A 23,563-nucleotide genomic window follows, 5' to 3' on the forward strand; every position below is an offset into this window, starting at 1 on the left:
CTATCAATAATAGAAGTTTATAGATAATGCATGTTGCAAATATTGATCTATTACTTATTAAAATGTTGCTATATTTATAATTTTTTAAAATGTTGTTATATAATTAATTATTATTCCTAAACTTGATATCAATTCATCTCCAACTCATATATTATATATATATATATATATATATATATTAATCATCTAAGTTAGTTCATATTAGTACTAAAACAAACTTAATTATTGTTGTTTAATTATTCTAATTAAAATTACTAAAACAAATTAAAACTAATTAATAGATCCCATTGTTGGTTGTAAGGTCTAAAATGGTTCCCTTTGTTTTTGTTTACTTTAGAAAACTTATTGCAATAAACTAATAAATATATATACACATATATATATCACAAACCAAATAGAAACAAAATTAGTAGACTAATTAAATTATAAAACATGTCATTAAACTTTGCTATCGTTTTCAATGACGTTTCATAATTGCTTCAAAATTTATTATTATGGTTGAGTTTTGTTTGTGTTGATCATTTGACGTGGATGTGGTTTGATATCTAGTACTTCTAATCTTTTAGTTAAATGTGTAGGCTTGATTTGAGGAAGTGGAATACATAGTGTTCTTAAAGTTGAAGTCTCGAAAGAATGTTTGTATCTTCAAAAGACTTGTTCTTTTAAGAAATAATATAATGGTCAGCTACATAAGTTTTTTATTATTTGGATAATTTTCTCTCGTCTTCTAAAGAGTAAAATTTATGAGTCTTAACAAAAGCTCATCTATTTATAGAGTTTTCAGTGAACTTTATAGGTTTAGAATTGAGGTTTCATTTGACAAATTAAGTTAAGTCTGGACTCAATTGACTTTCAGCCTAAACAATTATATAGGGTTTGACCAAATTAATTATAATTTGTGCTAAATAAATAATAGGAGGAAACTTAGAAGGAAAATTAAATAATAAATATAGTGGTTGTTTAATTTGTTAGGGTGTATGATTAAGAAATTTGATTATCTCACTTCCTCTTCCACGTTTGTTAAACGTAATGATATATTTGGTTCGTGATCCAAAAATTATTTTAAAAAATAAAGAATGCAGTGGAAAATAAAAACAAAACATGTTTGGTCATTCCAATTTAAATTTTTGAAACTTGAATTTCAAATTCATAATATCTAATTGAAAATGTGACAATTTTTTAAAACAATATAAAAAATAAGATAGTTTATTGTTTTTTAAAATGAATTATTTCAAAAGGTGCTTCGTTTTTTGAAAATATAAAAATAATAAAAATGAATCACGAACCAAACGATTTCTTAGTTTTTTTTCTTTATATCTTATTTTGGTTAAATCATGAGTTCAGTTTTTTAATTATATATTTTTACAAAAAAGAAAAAAAAACCCTAAAATTTTGATGGATAACAATTTCGTTTTTTTTTTCTTTTTTACTTCTAAAATTAAATCTATTTTTTACCTCAATCATTTACGTCTTTCTTAAATACAATAATTGAATTCTTAACCAAATTTTAAAAAACAAAAACAATTTCTTGATTAGTTTTTCAAAATTTGATTTGACTTTGAAAAGAGAAATGTACATAAATAGAAGAAAATAAAAAATATTTAAATGGATACTTTGGACTTTGAACTTAGATCAAAATTTTGCTATAGACAGTAAATAGTTTATCAATTATGTTATACTAATCACACAATAACAATAATAATAATAATATTTTTATTATTTGAAATAATTAAACACTTAATATATGGATATGTTTAAATAAAATTTTCAAAACTATACGAGCCTACAACCAACTAATTATGAACTAATAATTAAGCAAACTTGGAGTACACAAGAAAATTATCATTAATATTCTTCAATACTTAAGGTTTTGTGGATTTGTTTCACAAATTTTCATACTTTAAAATTTAAGATATTGTTATCTAAAAAAGATTAGACATTATTAAAATTCACATGACATTCATTTTTTATTCTCTCCAAACTGATGAGAGTTTTATACCTTAGTCTAATTAATTGATATTCCTTATTGTTAATTTTAATTAACTATTGAATATAAATATATTAATTATACTTAACTAAACTTTTAACTAATACATCTATCATTATCTTAACTATATCAAACTATTTCAAATATGATTTTATAATTAATAATATTCATCTTATTTGTTACTTACATTATTTCATCTCTTCCATTTCATTTCTATATACAAATTAGTAAATCAAATATATTATCTTAACTTTCAAACATTAATTATTTTGCATATACAAACTCCCACAAATAGAGTACAATATTTATATATATATATGAAAAATAATATATATTTTTATCTTTAAATTTTAGATATAATTATCATTTTAGTCTGGTTAATTTCAAATATTACAATTTTAGTCTTATTTCAATTTAATCTCTAAATTTTAAACGGGTGTATTTTTATTTTTGAGATACTTTAAGTTTTACACATATATAGTATTACATTTCTATGGATATTTCTATGATTTCATGGATTTAATATTGATACGAGAAGTGAGTCGATATTTTCATTACATTTTTACAAAGATCACGAAACACAACAAATAAACTTCAAAATTGTAATTGGTACACGTATAAATAAACAACAATGTTATAAAAATGTCTACTTAATTGAAAAAAATGAATTATTTATTTACTGATTTAAACTTATTTCTTTTAATTTTATTGTTCTTATAATTTTCTCGAGAATATTCATTGAAAGCAATATTTGATCGATATTTTTATAAAGAAATTAAAAAAAAAAAATCAAGATCTCAATATTTTTATACATTTCAAGTGTTGGTTGTGCATCAATTTAATCTCGAGAAGTTTTACTTTATCTTAGGATTTTTCATTGCAAATTCAAGTTTAGTGTTAGAAGTTAATATCTATTAACTCATTTTATAAAAATCATGAAGTGTCATTTAAATTTAGTTTTAATAGAGAGATTAAAAAAATAGTAAAATTTAATTATTTTAATTAGTTCATCAAAATTAAAAGTGATTGTTTTGTGAAAAATTAAAGTTGAAAGTATAAATTTTGAAATCCAATAAACAAATTGAAATAGAAATTAGTTTGTAATATTTTAAAACCAACAAAAACTAAATTGTAATAAACTCAAAATTTTCTAATTAAGATTACAAAATTTCCTAAATGAACTAAATTTAAATATATTTCAAATATTTGAAACAATTCATTTATTTATTTAATTATTTATAAAAAAAAGTGTTATATTTAAAATGTCTGAAACAGTTGGCATGTGGTGTAATATACTAAGAAAAATAAAATTTTATATATTGAAAAGATAAAGCCTAATTATTTAATCGAATATATTCAATAGAAATTAATTATAATTTTAATGACAATGATTACATTCTTTTTTTTAAAAATTGATTGTGTTGTCAAAGGAATCACCAAACAAAGTTGAAAACTCCATATAAATATTTTGCTAAATCAACATCCAAATCTCAAATTATAAATAAAATCAATTAGGAAAATGTCATTAAGGTAGCCTAATATATCCACATCAAAGCATTAATTGAAATTATAACATAAAAATAAAGTTTAGGAAGATTTTAACTTTGTTTTTTCCTCTTTTAATTAAAAGACGAAAATTGTTAAAATAATAATAGTAATAAAAAGAATTATTTACCAAATATTTAATAAACTATAGAGAATTTAATAAATTTTGCTATATTATTATGTAAATGATTTATAACTTTAATTTAATTTTGTTAACCCAATTTCAATTTCTTTTTTCTCATAAGTTAACTTATTTTAATTTTTTTATATAAAAAAAGTTTAAATCAATTTCGTTTAAGTTAACAAATTCCAATAATTGTAATCTAAATTTACAGGAAATATTATTGTGACTTTACATTTTTAAATCCTTTTATTTACTTTTAACAATAGGAGAAAACACTTCAATTACAAAAGAATTGCAACTAAACTATTTTGTCCTTCAAATTTTTATCTTTTCAAAACTACAAATATACCAAAAATATAAGTTATATATAAAAAAAAGTGACACAAGACTTCTTTCTATCTGTATATATCAATATCAACGTCAATATTAATATTAATGTTAGTGACCAATAATAATTAATATAATCTAAAATTGGATTTGTGAAAAAATACAACGAAGGTACAAGATATTTAATAATTTTGAAAATAAAAAAAGATCTCATACCCACAATAAAAAATATTAAAAATATTATTGTGATTAATTGATACCCATCGCAATAATGTATTTGGTAAAATCGTTTATATTTGGTTATTTAAATTTGGCAACCAAAATCAAAACGATTATTTTTTACGATTTTTTATATTTGACACATGATCTTGAACAACTAAATAAAAATTCGAAAGAAAAATAAAAAATTTAATTTCATTACATGAATCTGAAGCAAATAATAGTTTGAAAAAAAAAAAATATGTGAATTAAGAAGAGAAAAAGACCAAGAAAAATTGATGAAAGATAGAAAAAAAGAAAATATGTAATTTAAGAAGAAAAAAAGGGTCGATTTCATAGATTTTCTTTATTTTTTACACGCAATTCATGTTTTGTTATATTTGTAAAAATTAATCGTATAAAATTGTATTATATTTTATAAATAGTTTTAATCACAGAGATGAAGAGATGAGAAAGTACAAAAGAAATTAAACAAGTTTGGTCCCATCATAAATTTTCCCAAGTTTCCACGTTTTTCATGCCTTTCTTCTCATAATTAATTTTTTTCACCACATTTTCATTCTCTCTTTTTCTTCTTTTCAAAATCAACTCAATCATCTTTTATATTAAGAAATTTTAACCAAATATGGAAATAATTAAACTATTTATAACTTAAATATGTTATACATAATTGGATGAATTTAGGTTTTGTAATAGTTTTGAAAATTATAATAATTTTGTATTTACGGTAAAAAATTATAAAATAAAATTTCTCGATAAATTAAAAGATAAATTTTACCGATAAATATAAAAATTAATTTAAAAAGTTAAGGGACCCAATGACTCTTATAATTCATATCTTAAATTAATTTCATTTCTACTATATCACAATTACAAGTGTTATTAATTTCAAGATTCCAGTAAATAGTCATAAGTTTAAATATACCTATTTATGTTTTTTTAGTGATATGTAGACTATTTTAATAAAAGTTAAACCCTAAACTCTAGTGTACTTTATCAAATACTAAATTTACTCAAATATTTTTTAAACTAGTCAAATAATTTATTTTTAAATTCAAGATAGGCACAATGTGAATTTTTTTTTCCAAAATTTATGTGGAGAATGTTTTGGTCAATTAACTAATAGATAACTAATTTTAAGATTTATTAGAACTTATTTAGATTTAAAATTGTTTTATTTAAAATATTATTTATTTAATAATTTTTTTCATAAAATGAATATTTAAAAAGTACTATATATATAAACAAATTATTTTGGAGATGTAATATTCATTTTAAAGGTTAAATCTCTCACGATCTCCTCTAAAAAACAAACAATAATTAATAGAATTTCTTTAACACATTTTTGACATTAATAAACCAATTAATCATTGTTATATGATTATAATATGTTCTCTATTAAAAAAAAAATTGCCACATATGAACTATTTATCTATAAATTAAAATCTCTTGAAGTCTTGATACAATCTTGTTTGGCAAGAATCACATGGTGTTCATAAATTATTGAATATATATATAATATATATATATATATATGTATACACATTGTGAGGGTTGCTTCACAATTAATAATTACAACCAAGATTGGAGTGGGTTTTTTTTTTGGGTAAAATATTCATTTTCTGCATTGATATTTTAATCTTAATTTCAACTCCAAAATTATAAAAATAATAATGTTGATTTGCACATAATATGGTGGGTGATTTGGTTATATTATAAAAAAGAGAAGAGAGATCGAAGAGAAGAAGCTATAATTTAGCAACAAATTTTATGTAAATATATTTAGTTTTAATAATTTGTTGGATTTGGAAAATATAACAAAAAAAATTAATTAAAAGAGTATTTATCAAATTTTAATTTTACTAATATGTCATGAAAATAAGAAAATTTTCTTTTTAGTTTGAATACTTTAATGGGTTTAGAAAATATGGTATCTCTACCTAAGTTATTCCCTATTTCTTAAACAACCAACCATTTATATTTAATTCAAAGTGTAAGTTCATTTTTTAATTACTCTTGAAATCTTTGCATATCTAAATGGGTTAATTTAAAAAATATATAATACTCAAACATATAAATTAAATAAATAATATCAAAGTGAACTTAATCCAATTAATCCTAACAATTTTAAGAGTCATTTTAAAAATAGTAAAATAAATTAAAATATAATAAAATTATATTAATATTTTTCTATGGATGAGTTTAATTTTATAATTTTTAAATACTTAGTTGATATCCATTAAGTACACATACAATCTGTTGTTATTTATAAGATTTTGACCACGTTTTATTTTTTTAATATTTATAACATAATATAAAAACCTTTATTATTTTTAAAGAATAATCATTGAGGTGTTGATAGGGCTTGAGCTAATTTTTCTTTCATTTTGTATTTACAAGTGTTATTAATTTGTAGGATAATTCAATCTATGTTCGATCGAAATGACAATATAGTACGTATTTTATGTCAGTTTAGTTAGGTACATTTTGGTGTAATAGTTGTTTTTTTTCGAAGTGTACGTGATATACCCTTTTTAAAATAACGAAGAAATAACATTTATTTGTCGTATGAAACTAGAATATTAAGAAAATTAACACAATAAGAACACGTAAGAAATGGAGAGAGTAAAGTAGATAATGATTGATATTTATCTTTAAAGGTTTTGTAATAATGCCTAATTTCAGGAAAGATATGTGAATGAACCGATATCACATCCGAATGAGAGAGATCTAGATAAATTATATAAAAAATACGGTTAAAAAATATTTAAAAACCAAACTAATCAAATTGAACGATTCGAAACTCCAAGTTGAGTGTGTTTAACTTAAAACAATTTTATGTTGCATGATACTTTGAGAATTTTTCTAAGATGCATGTGAATGATGACAAAATATAAACATATCAAAATTACGTAGGTACGACTTATCATTGTCTTATCACATTACCATTATGAGGTTAGTGCACCTCCAAAAACCCTACACCATTTTTGGTATTCGATAAAGACAAAGTTAAATTACATATTCAATTATTGATTTTGGTGTTTTCCTTAGTATTTATAAAGTTTTTTTTTAAGTATAGTTTCAAAGTTCTCCTCACCATATTTGTAAACAATAATGTGATATTAAATTTTAGCAACTCGTTGTTGTCAACGTTTGTTGCTTAATGAATAGGACAAAGTACCTAAATTAAGCAAATGTGTTGATTATATACTATATTATTGTTGTTGTTAATTATACTATGAAAGGGTGGTATAATCAACATAATATATAGCATTTAACTGAATGTAATTGAATTAAAAAAGAAGAAGATTCGAGCCATAAACGATAACTTAATTAAGGCTAGCGAAAATAGGTATGGATAGAAAACTGACTTGAGTCAAGGGCCAAGTCAACATGTTTAGCCAAGGTCCGAAGCCTAATAGAAAGATAACGAGAATTTGAGAGTAGCTAAAAAATCTAAGACCGGAGATTCTCTTTTAAAGAAGACACGGAAAAAATTTAATGTCGACTTAAGAGTAAGTTGATTTATCACTAAAAAAACTCTAACAAAATCTAATTAACCAATCACTTTATTATTTTTTGTACTTAATTTAAGCATTGTTCAATCTGGTAGGGCTACATGCTTTGTGCAATAACACTAATTCACCATGGCTATCACAAAATTAGGTTAGGTTCTTTTTGTTAATTAATTTCAAAATTTGACACCAACCGTTATCATTGTCTTTTTTTTGGAGGATCACGACGTATGCCAACTTAGTATTTAAATATCATATAAAGTTAACACACAACAAATTAAAATCAAAATCGATTACAACATAGTACGACAGTTCAATTTACTATATTGTTAGGTTTAAAATTATCTTTGACTTATATACACGAACATGTAACTATTCGCTTTATAAAAATTAAAATTGAAATATATTCACAAAAATATAATATCAATACCTTATTACATATAACAATTTAATGACTTTGGGGTGGGTTTTGCATTTACTACTTAGTTTCCTTATAATGGCAAAAAGAAAGACTAAAATATAAATAATAAAAGCATTTTTGAAGGTCTTAACTTACACGTGTTACACGTGTGCCCCCAAAAATGAAAAATTTTATTGTCTCTTTCACACATTTTATATATTAAAATCATAAAAGGTATAACAATCTATTTTTTACTATATTATAATTTAGTTCTGGTAGTTTGGTAAAATTCAATCATACGAAATAAAATACTTATGTGTATATTTTGAAAATGAGTATAGTAACAAATTGTTAAGAAATGTGTAGTACAATATTTAAAAGTTACACATACGTTTCTTTTAATACTATATTAAATATCAATTTGACCTAAATATTTGAAGTTTTGAATTAATAAATGATGATAAATTAAATGTTATATCAATACTCCAACGTTTAATGTTATATGATATTTTTGGTCTATGATACATAAAATAGATTTCCCCCCTAAACAAATAGACATTTTTATTGGTTTCTTTAGAACTTAATTCATTACATGTATTATTTAAATCTAACGTCAATATTTTTTTTTCATTTTTCAATTCACTAAAATTAAAGTTTTTAGTCATGTAATTTTAAAATAGAAAAACTTTAGATAATTTCGATACCTAATTTAGGAGTGTAAGTCTAACTGAATAACCTGTGAACTTGAACTATCCAACTCATATTAAATGAGTTGAGTTTGGTTGAGTTAGTTTAAAATATGATGTGAGTTTGATTGAAAATTTTAGTTTTTTCGAATTGGGGATTGAACAATTCGATTAAACCTAACCCAACTCAAATTAACGCACATATATATATGTGCATATATTATATTGTATTTTATTACTTCTTTAACAAAAGTAAAGTTTGGAGTATTTTGTTAAACGATCGTGTAAGAAGTTAAATAATCGTAAGGAAAGTTAGTCGATTGTGTAAAAAGTAAACGATCGTAGAAAACTAAACAATTATGTAAGAGGGTAAACGGAACGATAGTTGTTTGAGAATGAAAAAAACACAACCCGACAACCTAAACTATATTTTACGGATTGGGATGGAAAAATAATTTGGTTTATTCGGGTTATCCACCCAACCAATTCGAAAATATGAGTCGGGTTGAGAATGTGTCAACCGAACCAAATATGTTTACATCCCTTACCTCACTTTATATATTATAAAAAGAAAAATTAAATTTGTGTTTTTAAACTTGAACGATCTAATTATAATTAATATTGTGAGAATGTTTAGTAATAAATCATTTTCATTTTAGTTCAACATTTTAAAAATTGATTTTATATGATTGAAAGTTATTTTGTGGAATGATAAACTAAACAAAGCAGCATTATATCTCCCAAAATGAAATGTATGTGTGGTAAGCCAAAATGAAATGGCTAACCTTTTAACGTGTAAGAATACTTAGGTTGTATTATAGGTCTCATTCTATCTTCGTTTATCTTACCAATTTGTTTGATTATACTTTTACATGTAGTCAATTTTTTTTCTTTTTTTTTAGTGAATTATTTTAATTATTTGTTTGATGTGAACGATGAGATAGAAATACACAAAAATAAATGCAGTCCGAGATGCATCTAAGTATTTCTTTTAAACAACCACAATTTAATCTAATTTATAATTTAAAAGCATCTTGTTTGACTTCTAAAGGGAGTGAATGTATTTTAAATAATTTGATAATTGAAAGATAATTATTTTCAACAAAATTAAAATTAGATAAAAATGATTTTTTAAAAAAGAAAAATTCAACCATAATTGAAAACTCAAATTCTTGAACAACAACAAAAAAATTATCGAAAAGGGCTAACGGTTTAAATATAATAAAATATTAATATCTATTTGTAATAGACACACAATTATCAGTATCAATGATATAGAGAAGATATCAATGTTTCTTGTTGTTTATCTCTTACAAATAAGAACATTTTACTTTAACGATAAATAAATTGATTTATTTTTCTATATTTGAAAACTATATTACGAAAATATTAGCTACATTATAATTTCTTTTATAATCCTTCTATTTGTAGTAATATATATTTTAAATACAAATTAACATTGAAAATTTTTAAACTAGTACATATATATATGTTAGTCGAGTTAAATTATATATACATAAGAGTGCGAGATAATAAAATGTGTCGATTTTTTTCTACGCAAGAGTTTTGTTTACTGTTTCTATTTTATGAAGAACAAAAAAAAGTGTTAGTTTTCTTCTCTAATTTGTATGTTTTTATTATTACTAAAGAGTTTGTACTAAAAATTCTCATTTAGGTAGAATTTAATATTAAGAATCAAATATAAGGAAAATTGTCAAAAATAATATTTAAAAAAAGAGAGAGTACATGACACATATTTTTTTTTGCATATTACGGATATGATAAAATGAGTGATATCAGACGATAATTATAGAGCTATCCGACAATAATCATAAGGTTATTACGTTTTAGGTTTACTACTTTTGCAATTTAGAAAATGTAGGTGACATAAACTCTATCATCATAATTGTTTTTTGCTATTTTTGTAAGGGTCCATGACAGTTATAATTACACTATCAAACTTTTAATAACAACAACAGTAAAACATCTGAACTTCTACTAGTTTTAAAATTGGACCATCACACCTGCGATAATTGTAAAAGTTAGATTCCAAAATTATATAATGAATAGAATTTTTGTATAGGTTTGAAATATTTAATTTTAAATTTTGGATTATTTTTAAAACTTAACTTTTAATTTTAAAAGTTTAAAGATAGAACTAAAATGATACAATATTTATTAAAATGAGAAATTGTAAAAAATACATATGTTTTATGGGATAAATAATTTGTTAATTTTTTTTTTAAATGTCACCTGTATTTTTAAAATTGAAAAATTGATAAATTTAGAAGAAGATAAATTTGCAATATAAAAAAATGAGGTGTGAGCCCGTTTTTTTTTTTTAATGTAAATTTGCAATATTAAAAAAATGTTTTGAAAATACATATATTATTAAAAAGAATAAAAGTGAGTCCGAAGCTTAAATGAGAAATTCACACGAAAGAAGAAGCCTATAAATATGGCATAGCAATGGCTCCTGTGTTTAAGCTGAGGCCGGCGCAAGTATTTTTTTTTTTCTGATCCGGAATTGCCGCCGGTAACTGCTCCATCCCTATCTGCTTCGCTTGTTTTTCTCTCCCTCTCTCCTACGGTCCATTTCCTTCTCGCCCACCGCCGTCTTCCGGCGCCGGCGTTTGAGACTTAAAACTTCGATATCATTATGGACGCCCGCTGCCGATCGACGAAGCCGACGACCGTTAAGGCGAAGCCGACGACGAAAACCGTCGACGGCGATTCCACGAAGGCTTCGGATGCTTTGGCTCTCCCTCTGTACATCACCAACGCTGTCTTCTTCACGCTCTTCTTCTCCGTTGTGTATTATCTGCTTAGCCGGTGGAGGGAGAAGATCCGGAACTCTGTTCCTTTGCATTTCGTTACTCCGTCTGAGATTGTTTCTCTCCTCGCTTTAGTCGCCTCGTTTGTTTACCTTATTGGATTCTTTGGCATCGATTTTGTTCAGTCTCTGTTTCTCCGTCCGTCGGGGGACGTGTGGACGACGGATGAAGATGATGAGCGTTCCATTGTTAAAGATGACTCCCGTAAAGTGCCGTGTGGTGCGGCGCTTGATTCTTCTGTTCCTCATCAAGTCCCTTCTCCAGTTTTGTCCGTACTGAAGTCTGTTGATCCGCTGCCAGTTCCGATCAAATTAAACGAAGAAGATGAGGAAATCGTGAAATCTGTAGTGATTGGGACTACTCCGTCGTACTCTCTCGAAGCGAAGCTCGGTGACTGTGGTAGAGCCGCAGCAATCCGCCGTGAGGCCCTTCAGAGAATTACAAGTAAGTCTCTCTCCGGTTTGCCTCTAGACGGATTCGATTACGCTTCGATTTTAGGGCAGTGCTGCGAAATGCCAATCGGATACGTCCAGATTCCGGTAGGGATTGCAGGTCCGCTTCTTCTAGATGGAAGAGAATTTTCAGTTCCAATGGCTACAACAGAGGGGTGTTTAGTTGCGAGTACAAATCGAGGATGTAAAGCGATTCATTTATCTGGAGGAGCCAACAGCGTCTTGTTAAGAGATGGAATGACCAGAGCTCCGGTGGTGAGATTCGGCACCGCAAAGAGAGCCGCTCAATTGAAAATGTTTCTTGAAGAACCTGAAAATTTCGAAACTCTGGCTTTAGTCTTCAACAAATCAAGCCGATTTGCTAGATTACAAAACATCAAATGCGCCATTGCCGGTAAAAACCTATATACTCGATTCTCCTGCAGCACCGGTGATGCCATGGGAATGAACATGGTCTCAAAAGGCGTTCAGAATGTTCTTGATTTCTTGCAGGAGGATTTCCCTGACATGGATGTAATCGGCATCTCTGGTGAGTTAATAACAATTTCGATTACAATCCATTTGAAAATCGTTTGAAAATCGTTTGAAAAATCATATGATTGTTGTGATTAGGAAATTTCTGTTCTGATAAGAAGCCGGCTGCGGTGAACTGGATTGAAGGAAGGGGGAAATCGGTGGTGTGTGAAGCGGTAATTAAAGGGGATGTGGTGAGGAAGGTTTTGAAGACGAACGTAGAGGCTTTAGTAGAACTCAATATGCTTAAAAATCTTGCTGGGTCCGCCATGGCTGGAGCTTTGGGTGGATTTAATGCTCATGCCAGTAATATTGTTAGTGCCATTTACATAGCAACTGGGCAAGATCCTGCACAGAACGTGGAAAGTTCCCACTGCATTACAATGATGGAAGCTGTAAATGATGGCAGGGATCTTCACGTGTCCGTTACCATGCCTTCCATCGAGGTGATTTCTCTTTACCATTTCTTTCTTCAATTCCTTTTTTTTTCCTACATTAAAGATGGATGGACTTTTAATCTTTTCCCAATATTCTTGTTTTGCTAAATAAAATCCTTACCGAATATTATATCTTTTCTTTTGCAAATTATTTAAATTTTTAATAACAAACACATGCCTGCCTGTTTAGATCTCAAAACAAGCTCAGTTCCTTCTTAATTTTAAAATTTTAAAGTACCAATTAAGGTAAGAATAGCTTAGAGAATTTCATATTTGTTCATATAAAACATCCCTACCATTAGTATATTATCAATTATAAAATAATAATTATGCAAATATTATTAGTGTTTATGAATGTAATATTAAACTGACGTTGAAATCTTTTCCTAAAAGAAAATATAAAAGATCCACATCTAAGCTATCTAAGCTATAGAGTATCTTGTTTATAAAGGTTGTATCAAATCATAAAATCTAAATTCTTTTAACTCTAAACTAGATAGAAGCTATATTTACCATTTAACCTATACAATAAAACCATTCAAATACTTTGAGTTTCACTCTCGTAACGGTATAGGCAGATTCTTCCACCAACCTTGGTAAATATAACTATACTTCATCCCTAGTCCTTAGTGTCCTCATATCAATTTGATTTGGTTATGCAGGTTGGTACAGTTGGTGGAGGCACACAACTAGCCTCCCAATCTGCTTGTCTGAATCTTCTTGGAGTTAAAGGTGCTAATAGAGAATCCCCAGGGTCAAACTCAAGGCTATTGGCCACCATTGTTGCTGGTTCTGTTCTTGCTGGAGAGCTCTCTCTAATGGCTGCTCTTGCAGCTGGACAACTAGTCAAAAGCCACTTGAAATACAACAGATCAAGCAGAGACATAGCCAATGTTTCATCTTCCTAGTCTCTCCTCTTCACTGTCCACGATGACCACCACCAACCTCGCCGGTGCTCCGCCGTCCACAGTGGAGGAGGTAACGTAGGGAACTAATGTATAAAACCAGAAAATATATATATATATATATATATTTATATTTATATCTATATCCAGAAAAGGGCAAAAAATGGTATTGAATCTGTTGTTGGGTAGGGAATATAGGGATGAAGAAGATAAAGGAGTTTCAATTTCAAATGGCATTATCATCACTCTCAAGTTCAAGATGTTTAGAAACACACAAATATGTTTCTGTTTTTTCTTTTAGTGTTGTTTGTAACTTGGTGTTTCTGTAAGTTGTATTTTCTTTATTCTGATCTTTTGAGTTTCGGCCATTTTGGGGTTTCTAAACTGTGGGGGAAAAGTTGATCTATATACTTGGTGGCTAATACAGATGGTTTGTAGTTTTCATGGTCAGTTTGTTTTGGGAGTTTTTGTACTAAAATCTTCAAACTTGTATAATAATGCTCTCTCTTTTGTAATTTGTTTGTTAAAAAAGATTTTGACATTATCAAAGTCACTCTTTTCTTTAAAACCTTTGAAAATTACAATGCAAGAATAGTGAATTAGTGATGAATTAGTTGATTTAAGCGGTGATTTCTAAGTAAATTTCTGTTTTAAATGATCAACAGACCATTTATTTTAGATTTAAGTTTAAATAATACTTTCTTTCCTTTTTTATCCATATATACTTTTCAAACGTTTATTTTAGTTTTTGTCATTTTGGTCTTTTTACTTACAAATACGTGATCATTTCTATAGAGTTGCTTTGTTTCATGAATGAACATATCATTTAAAAAATAATCAATTTGAATAAGAGACGTAACTATTTGAATGCTCACAAACAATTTTATAAATATGTACGTCCCTTCTTCAAATTGCTTTTGAGAACCTTTTTCTATAATGATTTTTCTCCTACAAACCTTTCTCCCTTTTGTAAACCTTGTTCACGTTCAGTTTATTTTCACAAAATATAATTAGTTGGATCTTGTGGGCGATGTTGCTTTCATGAGAAAGGTTAATCAGTTACATCTTGAAAGAAAATTACTCCTAAAACTCAATCGCTAGAATGAGTTTTGTATGAATTTGTTGAGTCAAATCCTTTTCAATATATAGTTTTTTTTTTATGATATTATTCATATAACACTTACAAAATGCTCATATTTTGATCCTCCCTATTTTAAACTAATTTGGTTAATTTGGTCATTGTATTTTCAAATTTTGACCACTTTAGTTTCTTTATTTTTATAGTAGTTTTGTTTTAAGGGACTAAAAATGAACCCTGTTCGCACGAGATTTCCGGAGAAATTTAATTCGTGGACTTGAACTTGGGTTGATGTTGTATTTTTGTTGATTTGATGCGATGCGGTTCAATCTCTAGAATTTGATCCTCTGATTCTCTCTCAACTGTATGTCTACGCTTGATTTGGAGGAAGCGGAGCACGTGATGTTCTTGAAGTTTGTTGAACGTCTACGCTTGATTTGGAGAAGCGGAGCACGTGATGTTCTTGAAGTTTGTTGAACGTCTACGCTTGATTTGGAGAAGCGGAGCACGTGATGTTCTTGAAGTTTGTTGAACGTCTACGCTTGATTTGGAGAAGCGGAGCACGTGATGTTCTTCAAGTTGGTTGAATGCTTACGCTTGATTTGAGGAAGCGGAGCACGTGATGTTCTTTGAAGTTGGAGTCTTGGAAGAAAGTTGATGTTCTTGAAGTTGGAGTCTTGGAAGAAAGTTTGTATCTTCAAAGCAGCTTCAATCTTCGAGGGTGGTCAACTTCAGAAGTTAGGGAGTCTTCTAGCTCTTGGAAGAATTCTCTCTAGATCTTCTAGAGTCAAAATTTTCCAACCCTGCAAATGAGGAGAATTCCTCTATTTATAGAGTTCACTGGTGGGCTTTATGGGTTTGAACTTGGTTGGTCCATGGACCAGACCCATGGGCTCAACCATATGGACTTAGGTTATATTTAGTCTTTGGGCTCAATTAAGCTTATTTTTTTTTGGGCTCAATTAGTCTTTGGGCTCAACCATATGGAGAAGATGAAGATGAATCATCTAGCTTGCGACACCTTAGAGCTGATGAAAATGAATTCCATCGGCCGGGTTGTGACACCTGTTAGATGATAAAGATGAATACTCTCAGCTACGACATATAGGAGAAGATGAAGATGAATCCTCTCGGCTATGACATATGGGAGGAGATGAAGATGAATTCTCTTCAGTTGCAGCACTTGGAAGAAGATGAAGATGAATCCTCTCAGCTATGACATATGAGAGAAGATGAAGATGAATCCTCTCGGCTATGACATATGAAAGGAGATGAATCCTCTCGACTATGACATATGGGAGGAGATGAAGATGAATCCTATTCAATTGCAGCACCTGGGAGAAGATGAAGATAAATCCTCTCGGCTATGACATATGGGAGAAGATGAAGATGAATCCTCTCGGCTATGACATATGAGAGAAGATGAATCATTTTCGATTGCAGCACCTGGGAGAAGATGAAGATGAATCTTCTCAGCTATGACATATAAGAGAAGATGAAGATGAATCATCTTTGATTGTAGCACTAGAAGAAGATGAAGGTGAATCTTCCGGCTACGACATATGAAAGAAGATGAAGATGAATTCTCTTTGGTTGCAACTCCTAAAGAAGATGAAAATGAATCTTCTTTGGTTGCGACACCTGAAAGAAGATGAAGGTGAATCTTCTCGGTTGCGACTCTTAGGAGAAGATGAAGATGAATCTTCTCAGTTGGCAATTCCAATGAGAAGATGAAGATGAATCTCTCGGTTGTAGCACCTAGAAGAAGATGAAGGTGAATCCTTCCGGCTACGTCATATGAAAGAAGATGAAGATGAATCCTCTTTGGTTGCAGCACCTGGAAGAAGATAAAGATGAATCTTCTTTGGTTGCGACACTGAAAGAAGATGAAGGTGAATCTTCTCAGTTGCAATTCTTAGGAGAAGATGAAGATGAATCCTCTCGGTTGTTACACCTGAGAGAAGATGAAAATGAATCTTCTTGATTGCGACTCCTAGGTGAAGATGAAGATGAATCATCTCGGTTGTAACACATGGAGGAAGACAAAGATGAATCCTCTCACTTGCGACACCTTAGAGCAGATGAAGATGAATCATCTTCGATTGCAAAACTTAGAAGAAGATGAAGATGAATCCTCTTCGGTTGCAATAAGCTGAAGATGAAGCAGAGGTTAAAGCTTTAGCATTGCATGCATCTTCTTCAAGAGGCAGAAACGATGTTACACTGTCGTTTTCATCTTGGAGAGGCGAAGGCAGAGCTACCCGATCGTCGTCCTATCAAAGTTGTACCATCGTTATCCTCTCAAAGAGCTGGAGCTACAGCATCGATGAAGCCTTCAAACTTGAATATAAGGAATCATCAATGAAACTTTTATGCTTGAATTTGAGGGATCATTAATGATGCCTTTGAGCTTGATTTTAAGATTCTTTTTTTTTTCTTTTTACATGCACTCAACTTGTACATAGTCTTTGCACGGAGTTTGTACATCTTCAATTTATTTCATCTCATTGTTACTAAAGATGAACATCTTGAATTTAGGGATTTGCCCCCAATTTGTTATGATTCCTTAGTAGAGATGAACACCCTTTGAAGAAAAGAATTAACTCACGACGTAGTTCAAGGTTTTTTTTTTTTTTTTATAATGGTGGACTGAACTTAAAGTTTTCTTTAAGTTGCCTACGTACCCTTTATAATGTAGGGATCAAGTCATAACGTAGTTCAACTTTTTTTTTTGCTGGACTGGGCTTAAGGTTTTCCTTAAGCTGCCTACGTACCCTTTATAACATAGGGATCAAGTCATAACGTAGTTCAATTTTTTTTTTGCTGGACTGGGCTTAAGGTTTTCCTTAAGCTGCCTACGTACCCTTTATAACATAGGGATCAAGTCATAACGTAGTTCAATTTTTTTTGCTGGACTGGGCTTAAGGTTTTCCTTAAGCTGCCTACGTACCCTTTATAATATAGGGATCACGTCATAACGTAGTTCAACTTTTTTTTTTGCTGGACTGGGCTTAAGGTTTTCCTTAAGTGCCTACGTACCCTTTATAATAGGGATCAAGTCATAACGTAGTTCAACTTTTTTTTTTGCTGGACTGGGCTTAAGGTTTTCCTTAAGCTGCCTACGTACCCTTTATAATATAGGGATCAAGTCATAACGTAGTTCAACTTTTTTTTTGCTGGACTGGGCTTAAGGTTTTCCTTAAGCTGCCTACGTACCCTTTATAATATAGGGATCAAGTCATAACGTAGTTCAACTTTTTTTTTTTTTTTGGACTGGGCTTAAGGTTTTCCTTAAGCTGCCTACGTACCCTTTATAATATAGGGATCAAGTCATAACGTAGTTCAACTTTTTTTTTTTTACCTAACAAAATTAAGCATAAATTTTTTTAAGAAATTTACCATTGATTGGGCCAATTCGTAGTCCGTCTTGATCAACGATCTTGTATGCGCCATTTGTATAAACTTCTTTAACAATGTAAGGTCCATCCCATTTAGGTGTGAACTTATTTCCTGTATGCCTTGTTGTGATGATCGGTCTCCTTACGGCAAGTACTAGATCACCGACTTGAAAGGAGCGAGGTTTAACGTGTTTATCAAAAGCTTTGGACATTCTCGCTTGATAACATTCCAATGCTTGCTGAGCCTCTAATCGCTTTTCGTCAAGTGCTTCTAATTCTTGAAGACGTAACTTCACATTATCTTCGGTAGTCAATCCCTCTTGTACTGCCATTCTTAGTGACGGAATTTCCCTTTCGAGAGGAAGGACAGCCTCCACACCGTAAACAAGCGAATATGGTGTAACCCCTGTAGGGGTGCGATGAGTCGTCCGATAAGCCCATAATGCCTCGCCGATCTTTTCTTGCCAATCCCTCTTTGACTTGGAGACAATTTTCTTTAAAAGATTACACAATGTTTTGTTGAATGCTTCTGCTAGTCCATTCGCAGCTGCGTTGTACATGGATGACTTATATTGCTTGAATTTGAATTTTTCACATAACTTGTCCATCATACTATTGGAGAATTGCTTTCCATTATCCGTCACGATTCGATGTGGAATACCGTATCGATAGATGATGTGTGTTCGAATAAAGTCTGCCACGTTCTCCTTCTTGGCTTCTCTCAATGAAATGGCCTCAGCCCACCTTGAAAAATAGTCTGTTGCTGCTAGGATATAAGAATGTCCTGCTGATGATTTTGGTGTAATGGGGCCAACCAGATCGAGTCCCCAAGCCTCAAAAGGCCAAGAAGCCACAGTTGGATGAAGAGGTTCTGGAGGTTGGTGTATGAAGTTTGCATGGTATTGACAAGGCTCACACTTCTTCACATAGTCTATTGAATCTTGGATCATCTTAGGCCAGTAGTAGCCCATTCTTCTTAGCTGGAATTGAAGCTTTGGTCCCGATTGATGTGCTCCACAAACACCTGCATGTACTTCCTTTAGAGCTTTTACCGAATCTTCCTTTCCGAGACATCGAAGGAAGAGCCCTTCAAGAGAACGGCGATATAAAGTTCCCTTGTAATAAATGAAGTGTGCTGCCCTTCTTCGTATCTCAATTTTATGACGAGAATCCTTTGGAAGCTTTCCATGTTCAAGATACTCTATGATGGGTTGACGCCAATCTTCTTCATCAATCAAATAGGATGTTGCCATGTTCACTTCCTGACATTCAGGCCTAACTGGGGTATAATCCATCGTTGACAAAGTGGTATGTTCAGAGTTACATCATCTGGCATGGTCAAGGCCGTGGCTAAATTTGCCAATGCATCCGCTCTCTTATTTTCTACTCTAGGGACATGTTCTAACATCACATTATCAAACTTTTCCATCAATTGTCGAGCATAAGCAAAATATGGCTTCAAGTCTTCATGTTTCACGTCATATTGAAGCGAGAGTTGATTGATTATCAATTTTGAATCACCATAGACCTCTATGAATGACACTCCGATTTCTAATGCTATTTGAAGGCCAATTATCAAAGCCTGATATTCAGCCACATTGTTTGAACACAATTCGGAAAGTGCAAAGCTATAAGGCAACATATGCTTCTCAGGAGAAATGAGGACAATGCCTGCCCCCGCACCACTTCTTCGAGCTGCACCATCGAAGTACATAGTCCAAGGTTCCATAACTTCTGTGAAGAAAACCTCATCGTCTGGTAGGTCATCACATAACTTCCAATCCGAAGGAATTGGGTGGTCTGCTAAAAAGTCTGCTAGCGCTTGTCCTTTTATCGCCTTTTGGGGAATATAGACAATGTCATATTGTTGGAGTAGAACCGCCCATTTGGCTAAGCGTCCAGCGATGATTGGCCTGGATAGAACATACTTTATAGGGTCTGCTTTTGCCACTAGATGAACCGTGAAGGCCTGCATATAATGCCTCAACTTATCAATGGCAAAGAAAAGTGCAAGACACATCTTTTCGATAGGAGAATAGTTAACTTCAGCCCCAATTAATGTTCTGCTTAGATAGTAGAGAGAACGCTCCTTTCCCTTTACCTCTTCTTGTGCCAGTAATGCTCCTAAGGACCTTTCTTGTGCAGCAATGTACAATATTAGTGGTTTGTCAGGTACTGGAGCTCCCAGCACTGGGGAGTAAGCAAGTATTTCTTTATGCTATCAAAAGCGTTCTGACAAGCTTCATCCCACACAAAATTTTCTCCTTTTCTCATCAACTTTTGAAAAGGTTGACACCGACCGGCCAAGTTAGAGATGAACCTTCGGATGTAAGCCAGTCGTCCTTGGAGACTTCTTAGGTCATGCAAACTTTTAGGTCTTGACATCTTCTGAATGGCATCAATCTTGGACTGGTCTATTTCGATCCCTCGATGCCTTACAATGAAGCCAAGAAATTTTCCTGAAGTTACACCAAACGCACACTTGAGAGGGTTCATCCTTAGCTGATATTTTCGCAAGCGATCAAACACGACTTTTAGATCCTTCAAATGGTCTTGTCGTCTCTTTGTTTTGACTACAAGATCATCAACATAACATTCAACATACCTGTGCAACATATCATCAAACACTTTCTGCATGGCACGTTGATAAGTAGCGCCGGCATTTTTCAATCCAAAGGGCATCACCTTGTAACAGTATATTCCCTTTGGAGTTCTGAAAGCTGTCATTTCTTCATCTGAGAGGGCCATCCGTATTTGATTATATCCAGACGACCCATCCATAAACGACAACGCCTCGTGTCCAGTAGTTGCATCAACCATGATTTCGGTGATGGGCAAGGGAAAATCATCTTTAGGGCATGCATTATTCAGATCGCGAAAGTCTACACAAACGCGAAGTTGTCCATTTTTTTTCTAACAGGGACAATGTTTGCTATCCACGTTGGATATTTGACCTCGCGAATGAATCCTGCTTCGATCAACTTGTTGACTTCCACCTCGATTTGAGGGATAAGCTCCGGTCGAAAACGTCGTTGTGCTTGTTTAATCGGTCGATATCCAGGTTTAATTGCAAGATGATGGACTGCTACTTTTGGGTCAAGTCCTGGCATCTCCTTGTACGACCACGCAAAGATGTCCCTGTATTCGGTGAGCAAACTCATATATTTATCCACCTCTTCATTAGAGAGGGACGCACTAATGAAAGTCGGCGTGGTTCCTCTATTGTACCAAGGTTCACCTCTTTTAGCTCGTCTACAGTAGATTGACCACCATCCTCTAAACTTTGTGGGGCATTTTCTGCGTCTTCTTCATGAGTTCCAGTCTCTGATTCCTCAATAATGGTGATGTGATGACATGAAGTTTCACATTCCCCTTGTTCCGACCCTTCTTTTTCAGGATTCGTTAGTATAACATCATGTCTTTTTACCTTTAACGAACCTTGACTTGTATTGAGAGTAACAAAAGTTTTTCTTTTCATGCGAGAAGGAACGTTGCTATGAATTTCTCCATTTTCCTTTGTCTCGCAAGGAAACTTCTTACTACGATAATTATCGACATCTGTATGCTTAATTCGACGCCAAACTTTCACACGAGACATTGGTTCCTTCTTCTTTGTATCTATGTTGGAATCAATGTTGTCGTGTGATCCTTTATCCCCGAGATGATTAAAAATCGGAGCACGGGGTGCTTGTACATTTTTCTTTTTAGACACACCTAGCCTTTCAAAGGCTGATGGTCTTGTAGTTGTCAAGGCATGGCATGTGCTTTCTTCCTTTATGGGAGTCGTAGTTAGCCTTCGAAAGACCGAATGTCTCTCAAGGTTTGGTACTGACTGGAGCCTTTCTCTTTCTGCCTCTGTCATGCTTAGCCTTTCAAATACTACGGGACGTGCAACAGATGGTCTAATTCGATCAAATACTGAGATTCTCTGATTATCACCTTCTTTTACGTCAGTATTGTCATCCTCCTCTATAGTTATATGATTGATGTCAACCACTTTTTCCTTCCCCTTTTTAGTTATACGGATCGGTTCTGGCGACTTGTATCCGAGTCCTTTTCTCGACACGGGTATAGAATGTCCTTCCCGTAGAAGCTTCTTTTGAGTTGAGGAGAGCTCAGGTAGGTCATGAATTTCCAAGCTTTTAAACTCGGTGTGAGCTGTGAAGTCATAACCTGCTTTCGCCATCAATTTGTAAGCCTTGGGGTCGAATCCGTCTTTCGTTCGCCTTTGGGGCAATTGCTTCCACCAGATCTACCTTTACCTCTGCTTCGCTATCTTAGTTAGTGGTGTAGTGAAGCTTTCTTTTATGATTTCATGTCACCAACTTTCAAACCTTTTGGAGACTCCATGAATGGTGATTCGCCTTTCTTGCGCCTTGACAGAGGGACATAACGCAAAACTGGTGTGTTTGCAGCATTTTCATCCTTCAAGATCATACCCTTTGTGCTGCTAGTGTATGCTTCACCCTTTCCAGAGTTAAAGGTTCTCGCACTTTCATGTGGTTCTGTGGTTGCGAGTGATTTCATTGTGAATTATCTTCTCCTTTTGTAAGAGGGGTTTCTGCAGGCAAAACTTCTAAAATATTATTATTCTTTGAATAAAACTTTGCATCTGCGAAGTGAGACTCAGCTTCTGAGAATGGATTAGAGTCGGCTTCAACCTTCTTTACACCGTCCTGATAAAATTTGAAGCACTGCAGTGTTGAAGTTACTACTTTTCCATGAATCCAAGGACGCCCTAGTAACAACTTGTAAGTAGTCCTTGAGTCTATGACATGAAACAATGCACTGGCCTTTAGGTCGCCAATTATGAGTTCTAACCGTATCATGCCTATTGCTCTTTGGCTACCTTGGTTAAAACCTTGAATTACTAGCTTGCTATTTGAGAGCTCGTCCATCAAGATGCCTAATTGCCACATAGTCGACTTTGGCATTATGTTGACAGCTGAGCCATTATCAATGAGGATTCGATCGACTCTCTGTTCTCGAACGTATCCAGAAACATACAAAGGTCTATTATGAAGTTTAGATCCCAACAACAAATCCTCATCTGAGAAGTCTATAGACATACAATAAGAACCACTCTCATATGTCATAGTCGGAGTACTCGAACTTGATGCTCTTGAATTTAGCAATGCATCAA

The 23,563-nt window shown here is 31.5% G+C and overlaps 1 protein-coding gene across 1 annotated transcript; it reads left to right on the forward strand.

The window, feature by feature from the left end:
- The first annotated feature begins 11,462 nt into the window (after positions 1-11,462).
- LOC101219178 (3-hydroxy-3-methylglutaryl-coenzyme A reductase 1) lies at positions 11,463-14,459 on the forward strand. The gene is made up of 3 exons (XM_004144521.3): positions 11,463-12,618; positions 12,702-13,048; positions 13,702-14,459. Exons 1-3 carry the CDS (start codon positions 11,463-11,465, stop codon positions 13,945-13,947), a joined length of 1,749 nt encoding a protein of 582 aa, XP_004144569.1. The 3' UTR covers positions 13,948-14,459.
- The last annotated feature ends 9,104 nt before the right edge of the window (positions 14,460-23,563 follow it).

Source organism: Cucumis sativus, chromosome 7 (genome assembly GCF_000004075.3).
Source record: "Cucumis sativus cultivar 9930 chromosome 7, Cucumber_9930_V3, whole genome shotgun sequence".
Classification (NCBI taxonomy): domain Eukaryota; kingdom Viridiplantae; phylum Streptophyta; class Magnoliopsida; order Cucurbitales; family Cucurbitaceae; genus Cucumis; species Cucumis sativus.

Bases quoted from the DNA above. Each gene is read 5' to 3' on its own strand.
- LOC101219178 (XM_004144521.3), top strand. From the start codon at position 11,463: ATGGACGCCCGCTGCCGATCGACGAAGCCGACGACCGTTAAGGCGAAG. The intron at 12,619-12,701 runs GTGAGTTAATAA...TGTTGTGATTAG, and splicing joins GGATGTAATCGGCATCTCTG to GAAATTTCTGTTCTGATAAG. The intron at 13,049-13,701 runs GTGATTTCTCTT...TTGGTTATGCAG, and splicing joins TTACCATGCCTTCCATCGAG to GTTGGTACAGTTGGTGGAGG.